Here is a 17,292-nt window from a genome sequence, read left to right on the forward strand (position 1 = left end):
AAACAAGAGGCACCCAAGTGACTGAGCTGTTCACTGGGGGCTCTGCAGCCACCCCTGCTCTCCAGGGACAGCCCGGGTGCTCCCTACCAGCACGATCAGTCTTTGCTGGGGCAACATCCCCCGAGCATCAGCCGTGCGGGGCTGGGGAGGACCCATGTCCACCTCCCTCGTCTGCCCTCCCCAAAACCCACCGAGAAGACGTTGGATCCTCTGGGATCCCAAGAGCAAATGGCACCAGGTCCTCCTGATGGAGCCCTGCCTGGGCCACCTTCCAGCCAACATCTGGGGACACGGGGCAGTCCCTCGTGGTGCTGGGGGACACGGAGGCTCCCCCGCTGCCTACGGCTGTGCCGACGGGCAGGTGTCCGCTGGTGCTCGGCACAGCTCGGTGTGCCAAGAGTTAAAGCTGTTGGGACCTGCAGGAGGAGAGGAGACCTTTGTCCAGCTGCCCCTGCACCTTATCTGCACGGCACCTGCTTAAAGCACAGCTAAAGGTGAAGTCAATACAGGAAACAGTTACAGAAACCGTGCGCTGGTCAGTGGCACAATCAATGGTTCTGAGCAAGGCAGGTATTTCCTTTAACGACAAGCCTCAGCCACAATGTTTACAGCCAGGCCTGAGTTTTGCAGCACTTTCAGAGCCAGCCCCGAGCTCTGCTCTGCTCCAGGAGCGCTGCAGGGGGACCCCGGGCGCCTCCGCCCCGCTCTGAGCTCAGCCTCTGCCTCTGCGAGGAAAACTTAGAGTGAAGGCGTGGATAAAAATAACCCCTCGCCTCGCCTTGCTTCCCTTTCTCACTGCCTTCCATGCGTGCCTCGGGATGCATCATGCATGAGCCATCGTGGCTCACGCATCCACCACGGCTCTTGCACCATCAGCAAGTCACATGCGCCGCGGTGACTCCCTGGGAGGGAGCAGCCCCTATAGCCCCCAGCAGCCCCCCACAGCCCCCTGCAGCCCCCAGCCCATGCTGCCAGCTGCACGGACCCAGCAGTTTTTCTGCCTGCTCTTGCTTCTGCGCTCGCAAACCACGTGCCTTTGCGAGCACCCCGGGGGACCGAAGGAAAATTCAGTGGAAATCACCTGTTGTTCAGGGAGTTCTGCGGCACAGAAAGAGCCCCAGGGTCTCTTCAGGCTCATAATTATCTCCTTGTTCATTGGCATGGGCTCAGCCTGCTGAAGCCAGGCATTTTCTCTGTGAACTCTCTGCACCCATCCGGCTACTCCCCCAGCCCCTGCCCTGCCTGCAGCCATGGGCTGTACAGGGCTACCTCCGGGGGCTTTCTGCTCTGCCTGGGCAAATTTCCCACTTCTGCCCCTGCAGAACTCCCAGCTACAGACCACAAAGGTGGGTCTTCCAGATCAAAGGCTTGTGGAGGGACAGCAGCACCTCCTGCACCACCAAGGATCCCTCAGCAGCCGGTGCCCTGAGCCTGCAGCTCTCCAGGGAGGAGGGCAGGGGCTGGGGGGGCTCAGCACCCTTGTGCATGGGGCTGGCACCAGCACCGCTGGCTGGGACCTGCAGGATTGCTGCTGCACGACTTGCACCTCGAGAACAGTGGGGTTTGTTTCATTCAAGCATTTATTGACCCGTGTTTAAAAAAGGAGAATCCGCAAGCAGATTTCGCAGAGCTGCTCAGGACGTCTTTATACTCGCCATCAAACCGCTCCCTGGCACGGACCGTACCTTTGAGTGCCCTTCAGCCAAGGCCCCGGGGTGTCTCCATGCCCCTAGGGCCCCGGGTGCGTGCTCCCTGCCTGGCCCGAGGCCGTGGCCGTGGCCTCAGCCCAGTGGTGGCACTGCTTTGCTCCCACCCCAAGGGACGCGCGGCCCTAAGGGGCGGCGGGCGCCAAGCCCACCCGGTTATTGCCACGGTCGAAGACGGAGTAAAACTGTCGGATGAAAACGTCGCCCAAAACCCAGAGGGGGCCGGCAGGAGGGGCGACGTCCATGCCCTGGAAGCCACTGGTGCAGAAGTCCATGCCGTCGCTGGTCTCCTGCGGGGAGGAGAAGCTGCAGAGCTGAGGCCGGCCGCGAGCCCACCCGATTTGGGGCAGGAATGGGGATTTCTGATCTGGTGGGAGCTGGGGGTGGGCCTGGGGACGTACCATGAGGGTGTAGGCTTGGGAGGTGAGCGTGTAGGGGAGCCCGTTGATGGTGAAGGTCACGTCGGGCATCACGTTCAGGTTGCTGCACTCCACGGCGTACTGCCAAGCGGCGGGGGCGGCTCTGACCCCACGGCAGGGACAGACACTGCCCCCGAGCCCCGCCACAGCGAGCTGCTGGCGCTGGAAGCCGGCAGCATCACATGTCCCCTCCCCAGCAGCCGGTACCCTGATGTTATCGTGGGGAACGCATTGCTCTTGGCAGCAGCAGCAGCGAGCGCTGGGAGCTCTGCGGGAACTGCTGGCACCTCCTCGGGGCTGTCCCAGCCCCACGGCCCCACACAAGCAGCGCCACCTTCCAGGGGTCCCTTGAACTATTTCACCCATGGATGCTCCTCAGCGGGGGTCTCTCACAGAGGGACAGCCATCCCCTGGGCTTTTCCCCCTGCCCGTCCCCCCCTCGCCCTCACCTCTCCATCCACAGGCATGGCTCCGATGTATTTCTGCAGCTCCTTTATGTCCTTGGTAGGGCCAGTGAGGAGCGACGTCCCGGTGTCCACGATGGCCTGGCAGCTGTCCTTGCAGAACGCCACGGTGCCACCCACCTGCACGCTGCAGCAGGAGGCAGGAGGGGTGAGGAGCTCCGTGCAGGACCCGTGCCCTGCCCCAGCAGCCTGTCCAAGCCCTCCTGGCCCCCGGCCCCACTCACTTGTCCAGCTGGATCTGCCAGTAGCCCTGCTGTGTGACTGGCACCCAGTTCAGGGTCCCCGTGAAGCGAGAGGGATCAAAGCCCCCGAAGAGCAGCTCTCCGCCCAGGGAGGAGTCCGGGTTCCTGGGGGCAGGAGGGGACGTGAGGGATTTCTTCCCTTTCACTTTCCACATCGCATTTTATACTGATGGATTTATGCCCGCTTGCTTCCCACAAATGCTCAGGGGCATTAGCTTTGCTCCTGTAAGGTTTGAGCTCTGCAGCATGCTTAAGAAACCCTCCTTGCTAGCTCAGTGTAACATCCTTATCAGCCCCTCGAGCCACAGCCATGCCCCGCAGCAGCGCCGTGCCCTTACGAGCTCATGTAGACCGAGAACATGGGCAGCTCCACCAGGTTTTGGGCCATCATGTTGTCGAAGACGGGGGTGACCCCATCCACGGCCAGGGCCGGGTAGGCCAGCCCCAGGATCCCATCAAATTCAGCGTCCAGGAAGGTTTTGCCCGGCTCGCTGACGCTCTCTGCGAACTGCTGGTTCGTCACGGTCAGGCCCTCCACCTGCGGGAAGGACGAGGCTCGCTGCCGGCTCCCCGGCCCCAGGGGAGTCCCGGGCAAATTACCCGGAGCGGGAGAAACCGAGCGTGACTCACGGTGACTTGGTCAGACCCGATGACCCCCGTCAAGCTGCCGGTCCCGTACTGGATGGAGAAGGGGATGCCCACGGGCTGGTACGTGCTGGAGCGCGACGGCTGGAACCTGGTGTGCTCGGCTGGGGGAGGACGGGGCCGTGAGCAGCAGCGCCGTGCCACAGCCCCGGGGCAAACCCCAACGCCTGCTCCTTGGGGGCTGCCGCAGGAGAGAGCGGCTCACAAGGAACATGGACGTGCTGGGGTTGTTTTGGGGAGGGATAAGGGCAAGCTGCCCGAATGGGGGGAGGTTTGCCAAGGATTAACTCGTGCGATGTTGTTGTGAGACCCGATGATCACCACTCCCGTTCCCACCCCACAGGCAGCAGCGATTCTCCCAGCCCATCACCGCGGGCACTGCTGTTCCTGGCTTTTTTTTCCCTGACCCCCGTTGGGCTGTGCTGGGAGCAGGGCACGGAGAAGGGCCGGCTCCGGGACGTGCCCCATGCCGTGTGCCCCAGCTGGGCTCAGCTCCTCGCTGGCAGCCCGAACAAGCGTGGTGCTTGTCACCCGCCCGACCCCCGGGCAGCCAGCCCGGAGCCGTGCCGTGGCCTCTGTGCCCGCCTTGTTCCTGCAGCCAGCTCCTTGCTGACCGCCTGCATTATGCGCTATAATCTCGCCTTGTTTGCTTAAAGGCTCTCCCACAAGAAAGGCCTAAAGAGCACGGCCGATATCTCCCGCGGGCTGATGGTACCGGGTCCTGGTGGTGTGATCGCCGCCTGCGCTGGCGAGCAAACAAACCCACGCTGCTCCTGTCCCTGCTGCCTCTCCCCTCCGGCTGCAGCTCCAAACCAAACACAAATGCAGCACCTCTTTTATCCGAGAGAGCCCGGGGGGGGCTCAGCCCAGCTGGGGGCTTCAGGCTGGGCAGGGAGGTGGCCCCAGTGGTGGTCCCTGTGCCCTTGGTGCTGGCCGGACACCGTGGCCAACCTGGAGGGGACACCCGGGGTCCCACCACCACTGGCTGTTTTGGGGAGCCCCTACTCACTGCAGGCTTTGCTGGTGCAGTAGATGGACGGCACCCAGAGGTTGGAGGAGCCTGTGTCGAAAACCACCGTGAAGTTCTGGGGAGGGGTCCCGATGGAAATCTGCCCGAAGTACTCCATCTAGCAAAGGCAGAGCAGAGACTGAAGGCGGCTGTCGGTGCTGCAGGAGGTCCTGGCAGAGGGGGGCTGTGCCAGGATGCGTGCACAGCACGGATTGGGTTCATGTGTGGGATGGCTGGCACCAGGGCAGCGTTTATCTGCCACAGCTGCATCACGCCAGGTGAAATAAGGGAGGCAAATATTTTAGGAACTACAAGACAAGCCGAGAACAAAGGCAGGACAGCGGGTGTGGGCGTGAGCCTCTTCCTGCGGGGTCGGGCAGCAGGGCCAGGCCCTGAGGGGACCCTCACCATGGGGATGCAAACAGCAGCCGGGGCTCTGGGGGCAGAAACCTCGCTCTGCTGGGGAGTGGGAAGAGTCTGGGGGACCCCCTGTGCCCCTTCCCATGGGTTCCCTATGGTGAGGCCTTCTCAGACGTGTGCCACGTGTGTTAACCTGGGAGGGAACCTGGTCCCCCCAGCCTTGGACACAGAGCGGGCAGGGAGTGGGTTGGCTGTGATGAATGTGCTCCCTTGCCTGTGCTCAGCATCGCGGCTGCGGGAGAAAAGGCCCGACCAGGAGCAGGCAGGCACCAGCCCTGGCACGCTGGTGCAGTCCCCAGGCTTGCTCTGATAACAGGCATGGGCTTTACAGGAAGAATTTGGGTGGTCGGGATGCTTCGTGCAGCACAAGGTGCCTTGGGTGTTGGCGGGGCAGCCCTCAGTGTCGCCACCGGCACCGCACTTACGTCCAGGTAGTTGATGAGGGGCTCGCTGGCCGCCGTGAAGGCAGAGCAGTCCTCGCTGTACTGCACCATGTCGAGCTTGTGGGCTTTCCAGAACTGGGAGAGCTGCCCACGGTCCCGCAGTGTCTTCCGCAGCGAGCGGTGCCGCGTCAGGGTCACCCTGGGGGAGCGAGGTCCTTGTCACTGGGGATGTCCCTTTGGGTATGGGGCTGGCTGCGGGCTGCTGATGCCTTGCAGCCCCCAAATCCACCCCGAGCATCCCAGCGCCATCGGGACGCAGGTCCCCAGCTGCTTCCCTGCCTCCCCCGTGGCAGAGGGGGAGCAGAGCGCGGTTAATTCACGCTGGCGTTTGCTGCTCCAGCTCCTCGTGCTGCCCCCCAACCCTGCCCACCCCCTGCAGCCCTCCTGGGGGTCACCCCAGCGATGGAGGTGCCCCCAAAGAGCTCCTGGTGCCTGAAGGAGGGTGGCTCAGCCCTACCTGTGAGCCCTTGCCCCGCTCATTGATGGTGTTGAAGCCCCTCTGTGAGCACCCCAGCGCCCTCGGGTCCCCCCTTACCTCTTCAAGCCACTGCCCAGGGCGAGGCAGAGCGCGGCGAGGAAGAAGAGGCGCTTCATGGCGGCGGCGCTGGCCTCGGTGGGGCTCTGCGGGTGCGGGCTGCGCAGCGGCGTGGCTCTTATACCAACAGGTACACCCTCGCCCCGCGGTATCAGCGATAACACCCCTCTCAATGTCAACACCGGGCTTTTGCTTTAGAAATGAATCACTGGGCACGTTCCGGTCAAGGCAGAGGGAGCGTGCTGGGCGCCAGTTTGTTTTGGAGGGCGAGGGGCTGGTGGCGGCCCACGGGGCTGCAGGACACCCCGGGTGATGGGGTGGCCAAGGGGGACGGAGGGAACCCCACTGGGACCCCACGGGGAAAATGAGAGGTTTTTTCTCCCCATCCCAAATCCCCACCTGGGTGAGGATTGGAGCTGCATCGGGACCAGCGGTGGTGCAGGAACCCGGCCCGAGGGCTGCAGGAAAGGGATGTGCTGGTGGCACCCGGCAGCTGCTGAACTAGCCTTAAAAGGCAAAGAGCTAATTAGCCTTGATGAACTGCTCAGGAATCTGCGCCTTTGCTGTTCACACAGAGTCGGTGTCACCAAAGCACGGCCCTTGGAAGGAGCTGCTCTGTTAGAGACAGTTACATGTTGCCTGACCGCCCCTAATGGGCTCTTCCTCCATGGCTGCTTTCTGTTTAACACCGCAGAGCCGTCTCATTAAGCCTCTGCGGATGCAAATAAAGAAGGCTAATGAACAAACAGAGCCTTCAGATACCAGGGAGGCGAGCGGGGGAGGCAAGGACTTTCTTGGTGCTGCAATCTCCCCGGCAGGCAGCTGGAGACTGCTGCTGATGCTTTGTGCTCCTCGGGGAGGTTTGTGGCACGGCAATAATGATGATGGATGCCGCAAGGAGAGGTGCCTTACTCAGTGAGTAGTGTTCGTGCAATTAACACTGCTCCTGCCCTTAATCAGTTTTCCATTCATCCTGGTTAGTCCACCTTATTTAATTGATGTCCTTGCCCTGGGAAAGTGACTGGCACTGGGGGGTCCATCTGCCTGGTGTGGCCACCTGAAATGCCCAGCACGCTGTCTAATGGGGTGAAAAAAAAAAAACAAACAAAAGAGCTGAATCGCTGTCTCCCCTTCCTGGGGTCTCACCCTGCTCCTGCTGTGGGTATCCCAGAGCCGCAGTTGGGCTCCTCCACCCCGAGGCCTCGCAGGGAGCTTGTGCTTAAAACATCCCCTTAGAAGCATGCGGGGGCAGAGTTCATGGGCAATGGGGCTGTTTTCCCTTGCACCAGGCTGGATTTCCAAGTCACGAGCAAATTTCCTGTGTCCCTACACCCAGACTCGCCGTTGCAGTGTTTGTACCAAGTAGCTTCCACACAAAGTTATTTTCCCTTTCACGCTCGAGGTACAGTTTAAAGCACCGGCCTCCCTTCGGCTAATAATATATTCATAAAAGGGGATTAAAAAACCTTCCCAAAAGGAAAACAATTGTACCAAATGCCAGATCAGCTGAAAGCCATCTGCAGCTGAGGCGAGACAGCAGCAATTTGATTGCTACAGACACGGCTTATAAAGTGAAAATCCCGCAATAAAATCTAGCCCGAAGGGTCATCGGGTTTCCAAGATAAGTGTGGGTAGGAGCTGTAGTACAAACACGCTGAATACTTCAAGTGAAATAGTTTATTTACTGGAAAAGATCCCCAGCTGGATCAAAATAATCTGCAAACTCAGGACAGTAGATTCAGTATTAAAATACGAAAATGAAAGAAATAAAGAGGCCAAACCTTTTGGTTAGAAATGTTTGAAGTTAAACCCAGCTATTTCTACTTTTATTTAGCTCTTTTAAAGCCACGCTCTTCATGTTAAAAGATCTATTTCAAATTGAAGATAATGTATTATTTTTTTCTTTCTTTTGGAAGTCAGAGAAAGACTCTGCCATATTTGTGGGCAAAAAGGCCTGGCTTTGTATGTGCTTCCAGGGCTTTCTCTGCCCAGCTGTCCCCATGGACTGGGAGCCCATGGGTGCTCCCATGGGATGAGGGATGAGGCTGGGACCTCTGGATCGTGTTGGCAGAAAAACAGCAGAGCAAGAGCTTGTATTTGGTAGAAATGGAATGAAATGTAGCTGCTGACTACGGGAGCACCCCTGGTCTCATGAGAAATATCTGGCCCTATAGTCCTACAGTGGCAGAGGCTCTCACAAAAAGCCCTGTAGCCCATCCAGCTTTACGTGCTCGCCTTCAGAGAGGTCACAAATAATCTGTGCGCCTTAGGTGGAAAACATGATTCCCATCAGCTCAGCGCATGGCATTTTACTCATTTTAAGAAAACTGCTCTTAGTCTAAAAATAGGTTATCTGCATTCTTTTTTTATATTTCCTTTAGCTTAGCCGCTTCCACTATTAGCTGCGACTGATTCAAATCTCACCCAAACATCATTTGCTGAAAAGCCTTTTTTCTCTGATTATCAAATACATCTTCTACCTGTTTATCTGCCTGTGTATCAAAGAGCACTTGAAAGGGTGAAATGCTGTAATAGCAGACTCTCTAAAAAAAAATAAAAACAAGCAAACTTCAGTTAAGTATTTACCCACGGCAGCAGCATCTGTGGATGGAGCAGCAGCCCAATGGCTGGTGGGGTGAATCCCAATGGTGCCAGGCAGCCCAGGGCACCCGGTGATTCCTGAGAGCCCATCTCATCCTCCACGTCCTTGTTTGTAGAAAGTCAGGGGGCTCACAGATATTTCTGGAGCCACCCTCCATCCCCTCCTGCCATCTCCTTACAGACCAACATTGGCTCCTTGCGTTGGTGCTGCCAGAAACGCATGGCCCTTACCTTCAGTTCCTCTTTTCCTCCAGCAAATCCCTTCCTCCATTCCCCTTTTCACACCCCAGCAGGCACAAAACCACAGCAGGCGTTGGGCCCCGTATCCCTTCTGATTTAAAATGTTTTGCCCCATAGAAGGCTGTGAGGTGGGAGCACACGGAGAGCTTTTTGTGCCAGCTGCACAGCTGGGGGCTGAGTCCCTCTGGGGACCAGGGCATCACCAGCTCAGGGGCTGCAGCATCCCCAGTCCGGGGGCAGAGGGGGCTGCCCAACAGCAGAGAAACACCCCAAAATATTTAAATGAGCCTGATCACATGTGGGAAGCGTCATGGAACCCAGTGTGGGCTCCTTTCTGCAATCACCATTAGGGGTAAAGCAAGACCGCATCCGGCGCCTGAGCCAGTGAGAGCTTCTGCACGGCGCTGCTGGCGGCTGGGAGACCCTGGCCAAAAATGCTCCCAAAACGTCCCTGAGGTCTGCTCCATCCAGGGCTGTGGAGAACGAAGGTGAGGATGGCTTTTCTCGAGGTAAAACACCGACGGGCATTGGGTGCCCCGGGCTCCTGCAGGTGGTGCTGGGGGAAGCGAAGAGCTCGCGGGGCTGGGCTCAGTGTGGTGGTGCCCCAGCACTACCTGCCCAAGCTTCAGTGTTAAACCCAGGCACCAAGGCCCATCTTCAATGGGTTTGAAGTCATCTGAGGCATTCCCATGAGTTCATCTTACCTTTAGGTTGAGCTTAGATGTCTTGAATTCACTACTCAGTCATCAGCCGAGTACGAGCGCTCTAAGAGCTTTGATTGCAATAGGGCATCTTAATTAAGATAGGGTTAAAATCCCGGGGGCTGGCAGGAGGGAGGCTCACAGCCACCTGATACACCAAAAAAGTACATGTGCTGCCAGTGGCTCACTAGCTGTTATCTTCAAACTAGGTATTTCAGTGCACATGTGTGTGTGTAATCTCCTCCATCTCACTGTACCCCATCGCAGCAAAGACGCTGCCTGCGACTGGTATTTGGATTTGGGTCCTGTTTTGCAATTTCCTTTTGAACAGCTCGCTTTTCAGATTGTTATCTGCTGCTGCAGCATCTCCTGCACCACAGTAGGAAATGAACCACTCAAAAATGATAGCTGCTCGAGGAGGATATTTGAGGACAGATCAGTTCAATAAGGGAGGGGGAAAAATCCAGCAAGAAATGGACTTCTAGCTTGGCGGTTGCCAAAGTGGTTGGTAAGTGGAATTTCACAGGGGGCTGGTGAGGCTTTCAGAAAAGTTTCTGATGCGTTACTCTTAGAAATATATCTTAAGGGAAAGCAGAATCTGGTCTGTAGGGTGGACAGTGCCTTTGCTTGAGCAATCGATCTATCAGTCTGTCAATCCTATCATTAAGGCTAATCTGCTGCAAGAGCCAGCACCAAACTCGCGCCTTCTTTCGATTATTTTTTTCCATAGTGGCACATAGTTTTTATTTATTTTTTTACATTATAGTCATCAAATATTTTGGTGGATCAAAAAAATAAAATGAGGAGGAATCACACACACAGTAGCATACTTGTGCAGCGGGAACCCTGGCACATTTATTTTATGTGAGCGCTCTGCGGTGTCAGACCCCTGATTTCAAACAGCGACTCTGATCTCAGCTGGTGGGGAGCAGTGTGGAGCTCCGTGGGGTGATGCGGATTGCAAGGCCTGGATTTGATGTCTCAGCACCCACCCGGACCCACAGCCCACCTGCCCCTCTCTGTCCCACAGGAACCTCGGGCGCTGCACTGACGGCCGGGACGCCTCGCAGCGGGGATGGCCAATTGTGAGTGGTGAGTACTGAGACAAATGCAGCCTTTTTCAGCCCTGCAGCAAGGTAAATACTCTAGAATTGGAGGATAAGTGCTGCTACAGGGCACCTTTCTGCTAAATTCTCAGCCCTAGCCTGGGTCTGGTCTGTGTGCACAGGAGTGGCCATGTGCACAGGGATGCTTCGGCCATGGGGCTGGCGATGCTGTGCCTGGTTCCTGCCTCTGCTGGGGCAGCTCGGTGCTCTCTGCAGGGCTGTGCCGGGCAGAAATGCAGCCCTGAGGCTCAGCGACAGCTTGCGATTTTGGTTGAGCGCGTGGTGGAAGCCATGTTTGCAGCTTTGGGTCTGCGGAAAGCACCGTGCGTCCCTCCGTGAGATGGGTTTTCAAAGTCCCTTCTCAAGGTGGGCACCCAAAAATGAAGTGCAAGGACCACTGGTCATTTCTGAAAATGAAGCCCCAGCTTTTTGGGCACATTCTCCTTAAAGAAAAAAAAAAAAAAAAAAAAAAAAAAAGCAAACCCAAAAACTGTACCAGCAAACCATGGTCTAAAGCACATTTTGAAGCCATGTCAGCCAAACTGTTCCTGACAGATTTAAAATAATTCAGATATTCCTTTCATTTAGGCAAAATATTTTTCTCCCATTCAGGTGGGTGCCTGCTGTCACCTCAGCTGTAGCCCTGGTCCTATACGCTCTGCTCTTACTGCTCCTTTACATCATGCTCAGCAGGAAAATAGGTAACTTACTGCCTTGTTGCCTTTACCCCTTGTGTCCCTCTTTTCTCCTTGCAATCCTTCAGCCCAGAGAGTGGAAGGGATTTGCCCAAAGCCTTGACACCCCCTGTTTCTAAACCATGGCCAGGTTGGTGTCCTGGTTCTGGTTCTTGCTCTCACTCCCACCAGACCCCGTGCCTGGCTTTGGCACTGATACGGGGCTGAATCAAGTTAAGGCAGGGCTGAGCAACCGTGCCTGGCTTGTACAGCCCAGAACGCCACGCCATTCCGAAAACATTATCTTTTATTGCTCTGGTTAGTTATGTGGTGGGAAAACAGCATCAGAATCAATTTGCAAACTCCTAGTCCAGATGGAGCTATGAGTTCCAGCAGGAAAACCTTTCTCACAGAAATGCTGCCCACGTTATGCATAATGTGCGCTCTGCCTGGCCCCGTGGGTCAAACCCATTTTGACCTTGTGTGGGGAGAGTCCTTGATGCAGCGATTTAACTCCAGTCTTCCATCGCAGGAGACCAGGGGAAGCACTCCATCAGCGCAGTAATTGAATTGACAGATATTTGCCCACGCCGATACAAAATAATAATTACTGCTGTGCCAGGGCTCCCGGCGCGCTGGCTTTGCTCCAGGGCAGCCCTGGCTTTGGGAGCAGGGGAGGGGATGGGGAGAGAACTGGAGAGAGAAAACACCCAAAAGGGGACCAGGGACAGGGGGGGATGCAGCAGACACGGGTCTAGAGCATGGAGCTGAGCATCCCCTCGCCGCAGACAGCCGCTCCTGCAGCAAGGAGGCGAGCAGCCATCCTGCAGCACAGCCCCAGCAGCCGTCGACCTCTTCAGCTGGAGGGGAAGGGGCACAACGACCGGCCTACGCAGGTGAGGGGGGCTGCGGGGTGGCAGGGGGGCGCATCGTGTCCATCCTGAGCTGCCCAGCCCGGCACCTCGGTGTGCTGGTGCGGAGGATGGAGCCAGGAGCATGGGGCAGGCACAGCAGCTGCTCAGAGTTTGGGATATCTCCTGCTGCCTCTGGGTTTTCCCTGCATCATTCCCCAGGGACCCCTGGTCTCGCTGGTGGCACCGCAGGGCAGCGGTGGGAGCCAGCTGTGGGCTGGGGACTGGGCGAGTGCCCCTGATGACTGCAGGAAGCCCAGAGGGGGCAGGAAGGAAGCTTTCTTGCCTCTCACCTGCTGTTGTCTAATTGCTTTTTCTCCCCTTGAACCTCCACTAACCGTGGAGGTGGTGACGTGCCCTGTTCGGACGGGAGCAGCGAGACGTCCTCGGAGACCTCGGAGGAGTCGGAGAGCAGCCCCTCCGGCCCGCAGGTACCCAGCCCCCTGCCACCACCAGGGCATTTTAGCCCAAAACAACCACAACCGCAGCAGGGAGGGTGCCTCACACCATGTCCAGGGGCTCCTGGCCCTGCTCAAGACCCCCCGAGCAGCAAAATGAGGGTGAATGCGTTGAAATAACCGATGGCACCAACGTGGTGGCTGTCACCTGCCTCGTACAGTGCTCAGAGGGATGTCCCCATGGGCAGGGGGTGTTGGGGCACAGACAGGGCTAAGGCACCTCGGGGGGGTCGGTGCCTGACCCAGGTCTTGTGGCTGCTTCCTCAGGGCCCTCGGTCACCAGAAAACCTCAATTACACGTCCCTGCTCTTCCCGGGGAAGGGCCACGGGCCGGGCTCCATCAGGGACTACGAGAACATGAAGCCGGGCGCAGATTACGTCAACGTGGACCCAAAGAAGAAGAAAGTGGATTTCTGGGCCTGCTCCAGCCCTGTTGCCTCCAAATCCATCGAGTACACGGAGGTGAAGCTGTGACTCCTGGGACAACCCCTGGGGGCTGTGGAGGTGCCATCGGGGTCCCACTGCCGCTGCCCCTTGGTACCTGCAACCCCCGGCAGCCAAGCAGCCAGGGATTTCCCTTCCCTGATCAGACCTGGCATGGGCTGAAGCCTACTGGTTTTTATCCCCTGAGATGCTGCAGCCCACCAAGAGATTTGCGTGGTGCTGTACTGTCGGCACCACCGCCCCCTAGGGCTGCGGATGTGGGGCGGTGCGGGGCTGCCCCACACCCTGCTGCAGGGAAATGTTCCCTCCCCGGACCGAGACGTGCTCTGCACTTGTACTTGAAGGCCGGATTTCTCATCTCCTGAAAGCAAATGAATTCCCGCTCCCCCATGGGATGTTGTTCAGGGAGGAAGACGCAGTCATTTCCAAAACATCCACCTGAACTGACTAGCATCTCCTTTGAATCATGCTTCCTTTGCTGATTGCTGTCATAAAATCCTCTAAATACACTTCCTTCACCGGCTTCACCCTTCCTGCCCAAGCACCGATCCCTCCTCCTCCGCTGCACCCCATTTTCCTTCCATGCTGAAAACCTCTCGGAGCCCCCATCCCTTGGAGCTGGGTCTGGGGAGGTTCAGCTGTCGCCTCTCCCAGCTGAAAGCCGTGAGCATCAGCAGAGCTGGCTGGGCTGGGGGCTCCTGGGGGATTTAAATCCCCTCTGTTTGTGGAGTTACGGGTGAGGCCAAAGCCAGCTGGGGGAGCTGCTGGAAAAAATGATTCAAATGCTTTATGACTTTGAAATCTGAAAGTTTTTGCACTATAGCTTACTCTTAATGCCTTATTTTTGTAGATTCAGCCTGTGATGATGGAGGGAGTGATGCATCTTTCTTGCAGGGAATTTGGTACCCTGCCCTCGGGGCACCTGTACATCCCCCAGCAGTGTTGCTGAGCCCCAGAGCGTGGGGGTGCTCTGTGCAGCATCACTGAGGTTTTGCTTTTAAACAAAATTTTTCCGGGGGACCCACAGCAAGCAGGGAGAGGGGCTGGGGCCATAAGGCTGTGGCTGTTCCCAGCTGCCTCTCTCTGCTCCCAGCACTGCTCTGAGGCTGTCCCCGAGCCCTGGGTGGTTTTGGCACTCTGATCCTGGCTGCACAAGACAAAAAAGCAGCAGCAGTGATTTGAGAGCAGCTCTTTAATGAGATGCAGCAGCTTTTTAACAGCACAGAGCAGCCCCACACAGTGGCTGGTGATACAGGAAGGGTGAACCTGATGGGAGGGAGGCAGGATCTGCCTGGGCGAGCTGGAAAAGGGCCAGGGCTCCTTTGAACAGCTCCTCAGCAGTGTCCGTGCTGCATTTGGGGTGCTTGCACCTGGGTGCAATGCTGCAGGGGTCAGTGCAATGCAGCATCTGTGTGTGCTGCAGCCCTGGGGACGCATGCAGGGCGTGGGGAAGCTGTGTCGGCTGCTCCCCCAGCAAAGCCCTGAGGATGGGAGATGGGCAGGGAGCTCCCAGGCAGCTGCATTGCCTCCTGCTGTGCTCAAGCTGCTTTTCTGGCATCTGCCAAGCCCCCCGAGCTCAAGTCTGTCCTAAAAGCTGCGCTGATTCAGCATCCCCAGGATGCCTGGGCTGGGCAGCAGGAGGCTTTATGGCACACAAGGGAGGTGAAGGCTGCTCTGGGGCTGTTAGGGCTCTGTCCATCCCCCGAAGCATGCAGCACATGCAGCAGCGAGCCCACAAAGACAAGACACCCAGTGATACTTTCCGGGTTAAGCACCCAGCTTCCAGCAAAACCAACAGCCTAGAGCGTGCCCGACTCGGTCACTGCCTCCTCCTCGGGCAGGTCGAGGTCCCTGGAGCTGCCCCCATGCAGGGGGAGGCCGCCGTGCTGGCTGGGGCTCAGGACGGTGGTTTTCCTGCTGCAGAGGCTCCCGTTGGAGATCTGCCTGCGTGGCTGGGGGCTGCACCAGCAGGAGAGGCAGCGCCCCGCGTCCCGCAGCAGGTGCCCGCTGAAGAACATGTAAATCCAGGGGTTGCAGCAGCTGCTGAGGCTGGCCAGCAGCATGGTGATGGTGAAGGGCACGTTGGTGGACTCTGGGAAGGCAAGGCAGAAAGTTCAAATATCCCCCAGAGGGGACGTGGTGCGGGCAGGGGGCTCAGTGAGCCATACACAGGACTTCAGGGTCTCTTCCTGGCTTGGATACATGTCCCTTGTCCCATCCCCAGCCCGCCTGCTGGCATCTCTTTGCTGCAGAGCAGGATCAGGATGTGCCAGAGCACATCCTGGGGGCGGGTGCTGGGAATGGCACCCGGCAGCTCCTGGACCTGCTGCTTTCCCTCAGCCCCAGTTGGCCAAAGCATCTCCCAGGGGCCTTTCAATCTGGGATAATGCCCCCAGAAAATAAAAATAAAATAAGGTCAACTTATGAAATCAAAAGCCACTTTTCAACCCTCACACCCCACACCTCCCCCCCCCCGCATCTGGCTCAGCAAAAGCCTTATGGGCGCTGGATGCTACAGGCAGAAGAGCAGCTCCAGCAGCACAGCTGCTCCCGGAGGCAGTCCCACCGGAGGCTGGGAGCAGCAGGCTCAATTAAATCCTCTCTGCCGTCACATGCCGAACAGCACAGCAGCTCCTGGAGCAGATTCCCCCAGGAGGGCAGAGACGCACATGGTTACGATGTTTGCAGAACACCTCCACGTCTCCCATGGCCTGCTGGTCAGAAGCCATTGCTTTCCAGCAGAATTTCTGGTGAAAAGCAGCGTTCTGCCTCTGCAAGCTGTTTGCTACAAATGCTATCAGGGAGCAACCCAGTAGCTTTCCCCCTAATTTTTATTACAAGAAAATAAGTCGGATCCTGCTTGCTAAAAGCACTGAGGTGCTCTGCACCTGGGCTGCAGCCCAGCACCCCCACCCTGGCTACTCACCATCATCGGGAGCATCCTCGTCCCACACTGACCACATCTGCATGCTGAAGAAGGGCGCCCAGCAGGCGACGTAGGCCACCACGATGACAAAAGTCATCTTCACCGTGCGGATCTTGGCCCGCGAGATGGTGCGCACGCTGCTGACGCGTGAGGGCTGCCCGCCGGGGCACTGCCCGCCCTTCTCGGAGGAGCAAGGAGCCAGGGGGGCTGCCATGGGCCCCCCTGTGCTGGGGGCACAGCTCTGGGTCTTGCCCTTGAGGTTCTTGCAGATCTCGTAGCAGATGAGGCTGTAGCAGACGGTGAGGATGCCGACGGGCAGGATGAAGATGCACAGCGTGGTCCAGGTGATGTAGGCTCGGGCACCCCACGGGTACCTGAAGTCTGCCCAGCAGTCCAGCACCCCTGAGCCCTGCCGGACCTCGCGCAGGGAGAAGATGAAGACCTGGGGCAGGCTGAGCAGGGAGCTGAGCAGCCACGTGGCCCCGATCATGGCATAAGCCCGGCGGCTGGGCTGCTGCAGGGTGCGCAGCGGGTGGCACACGGCCACATAGCGGTCCAGGGTCATGGCGAGGAGCATGTAGGTGGAGGCGAACATGCTCAGCACCTGCAGGTACTTGACGGCCCTGCAGAGAGGGTCTGGCCCCAGGAAGCGGTACGTCACCTCCCAGATCATCTGCGGCAGCACCTGGAAGAGCGCGACGCCCAGGTCACTCAGCCCCAGGTGCAGGACGAAGAGGTGCATGCGGCTCATCTTCCTCCTCAGGCGGTACAGGGCCAGCAGCACCCCCGCGTTGCCCACGGTTGCCACCACCAGGATGGTGGCCAGCACCCCGACCTCTGCCTTGGCCAGCTCCTCGTCCCGGCTGTGCAGCAGGGTCACGTTGGGGTCCCCCGCCAGGGTTTGGGGGCTCTGCACCCCCTTGCTGTGCCCAGCCCGGCCATGATGGGAGCTGTTCCAGCCCCAGCCCAGCTCCATCCCCGCGGAAGGAGCTGTGACTGTGATGGGTGAACACTCAGAGGCTCGGCTCTGGCAGCCCCTTAACCCCTCCCTGCATCCCTGGGGGCTGTGCTCCCCCAGAGCCCTGCTGCACCAGCTCCTGTGACCGCAGGGGCTGGATGTGGCTTCTCCAGCAGTCCCCCACCACGGGCACAGGTTGTCACCCTGTGCTGAGTGGTTGCAGGTCCCCGCTTTGCTGGGCTGCTCCGTGCAGGTTTTCCTGTTAAACAAAGGGATGCAGAAGCCCCAGCTCAGCCTCTGATCCCTCTCTCTGCTGCATTACACGTTCCCGTATCCCTGTTTCTCCCTGGGTTGCTCATCTCTCCGTTCACCTCTTTCCCTTGTGCTGGT

The 17,292-nt window shown here is 58.2% G+C and overlaps 3 protein-coding genes across 3 annotated transcripts; 1 reads left to right on the forward strand and 2 right to left on the reverse strand.

The window, feature by feature from the left end:
- Positions 1-1,668: 1,668 nt before the first annotated feature.
- CTSE (cathepsin E) lies at positions 1,669-5,414 on the reverse strand. The gene is made up of 8 exons (XM_082778576.1): positions 5,331-5,414; positions 4,486-4,603; positions 3,462-3,580; positions 3,170-3,369; positions 2,814-2,936; positions 2,575-2,716; positions 2,108-2,206; positions 1,669-1,996 (listed from the first exon to the last, which is right to left on the reverse strand). Exons 1-8 carry the CDS (start codon positions 5,397-5,399, stop codon positions 1,832-1,834), a joined length of 1,035 nt encoding a protein of 344 aa, XP_082634702.1. The 5' UTR covers positions 5,400-5,414; the 3' UTR covers positions 1,669-1,831.
- Positions 5,415-9,098: 3,684 nt separating this feature from the next.
- Positions 9,099-13,460, forward strand: RHEX (regulator of hemoglobinization and erythroid cell expansion). Its single transcript, XM_082778678.1, has 6 exons — positions 9,099-9,212; positions 10,456-10,517; positions 11,144-11,232; positions 11,994-12,101; positions 12,462-12,547; positions 12,842-13,460. Exons 2-6 carry the CDS (start codon positions 10,501-10,503, stop codon positions 13,046-13,048), a joined length of 507 nt encoding a protein of 168 aa, XP_082634804.1. The 5' UTR covers positions 9,099-9,212; positions 10,456-10,500; the 3' UTR covers positions 13,049-13,460.
- A 1,357-nt stretch (positions 13,461-14,817) lies between these two features.
- On the reverse strand, positions 14,818-16,920 carry AVPR1B (arginine vasopressin receptor 1B; the record flags this gene model as incomplete). Its single annotated transcript, XM_082778197.1, has 2 exons — positions 14,818-15,110; positions 15,945-16,920. 2 exons carry the CDS (start codon positions 16,918-16,920, stop codon positions 14,818-14,820), a joined length of 1,269 nt encoding a protein of 422 aa, XP_082634323.1.
- Between the last annotated feature and the right edge of the window lie 372 nt (positions 16,921-17,292).

This window comes from Aythya marila (assembly GCF_965140915.1).
Source record: "Aythya marila genome assembly, chromosome: 24".
Taxonomy (NCBI): Eukaryota; Metazoa; Chordata; class Aves; order Anseriformes; family Anatidae; genus Aythya; species Aythya marila.

Bases quoted from the DNA above. Each gene is read 5' to 3' on its own strand.
- CTSE (XM_082778576.1), bottom strand. From the start codon at position 5,399: ATGGTGCAGTACAGCGAGGACTGCTCTGCCTTCACGGCGGCCAGCGAG. The intron at 3,370-3,461 runs GTGAGTCACGCT...TCCTTCCCGCAG, and splicing joins TCGGGTCTGACCAAGTCACC to GTGGAGGGCCTGACCGTGAC. The intron at 1,997-2,107 runs GTACGTCCCCAG...TCCTCCCCGCAG, and splicing joins CCCAAGCCTACACCCTCATG to GAGACCAGCGACGGCATGGA.
- RHEX (XM_082778678.1), top strand. The intron at 12,102-12,461 runs GTGAGGGGGGCT...CTAACCGTGGAG, and splicing joins ACAACGACCGGCCTACGCAG to GTGGTGACGTGCCCTGTTCG. The intron at 12,548-12,841 runs GTACCCAGCCCC...CTGCTTCCTCAG, and splicing joins GCAGCCCCTCCGGCCCGCAG to GGCCCTCGGTCACCAGAAAA.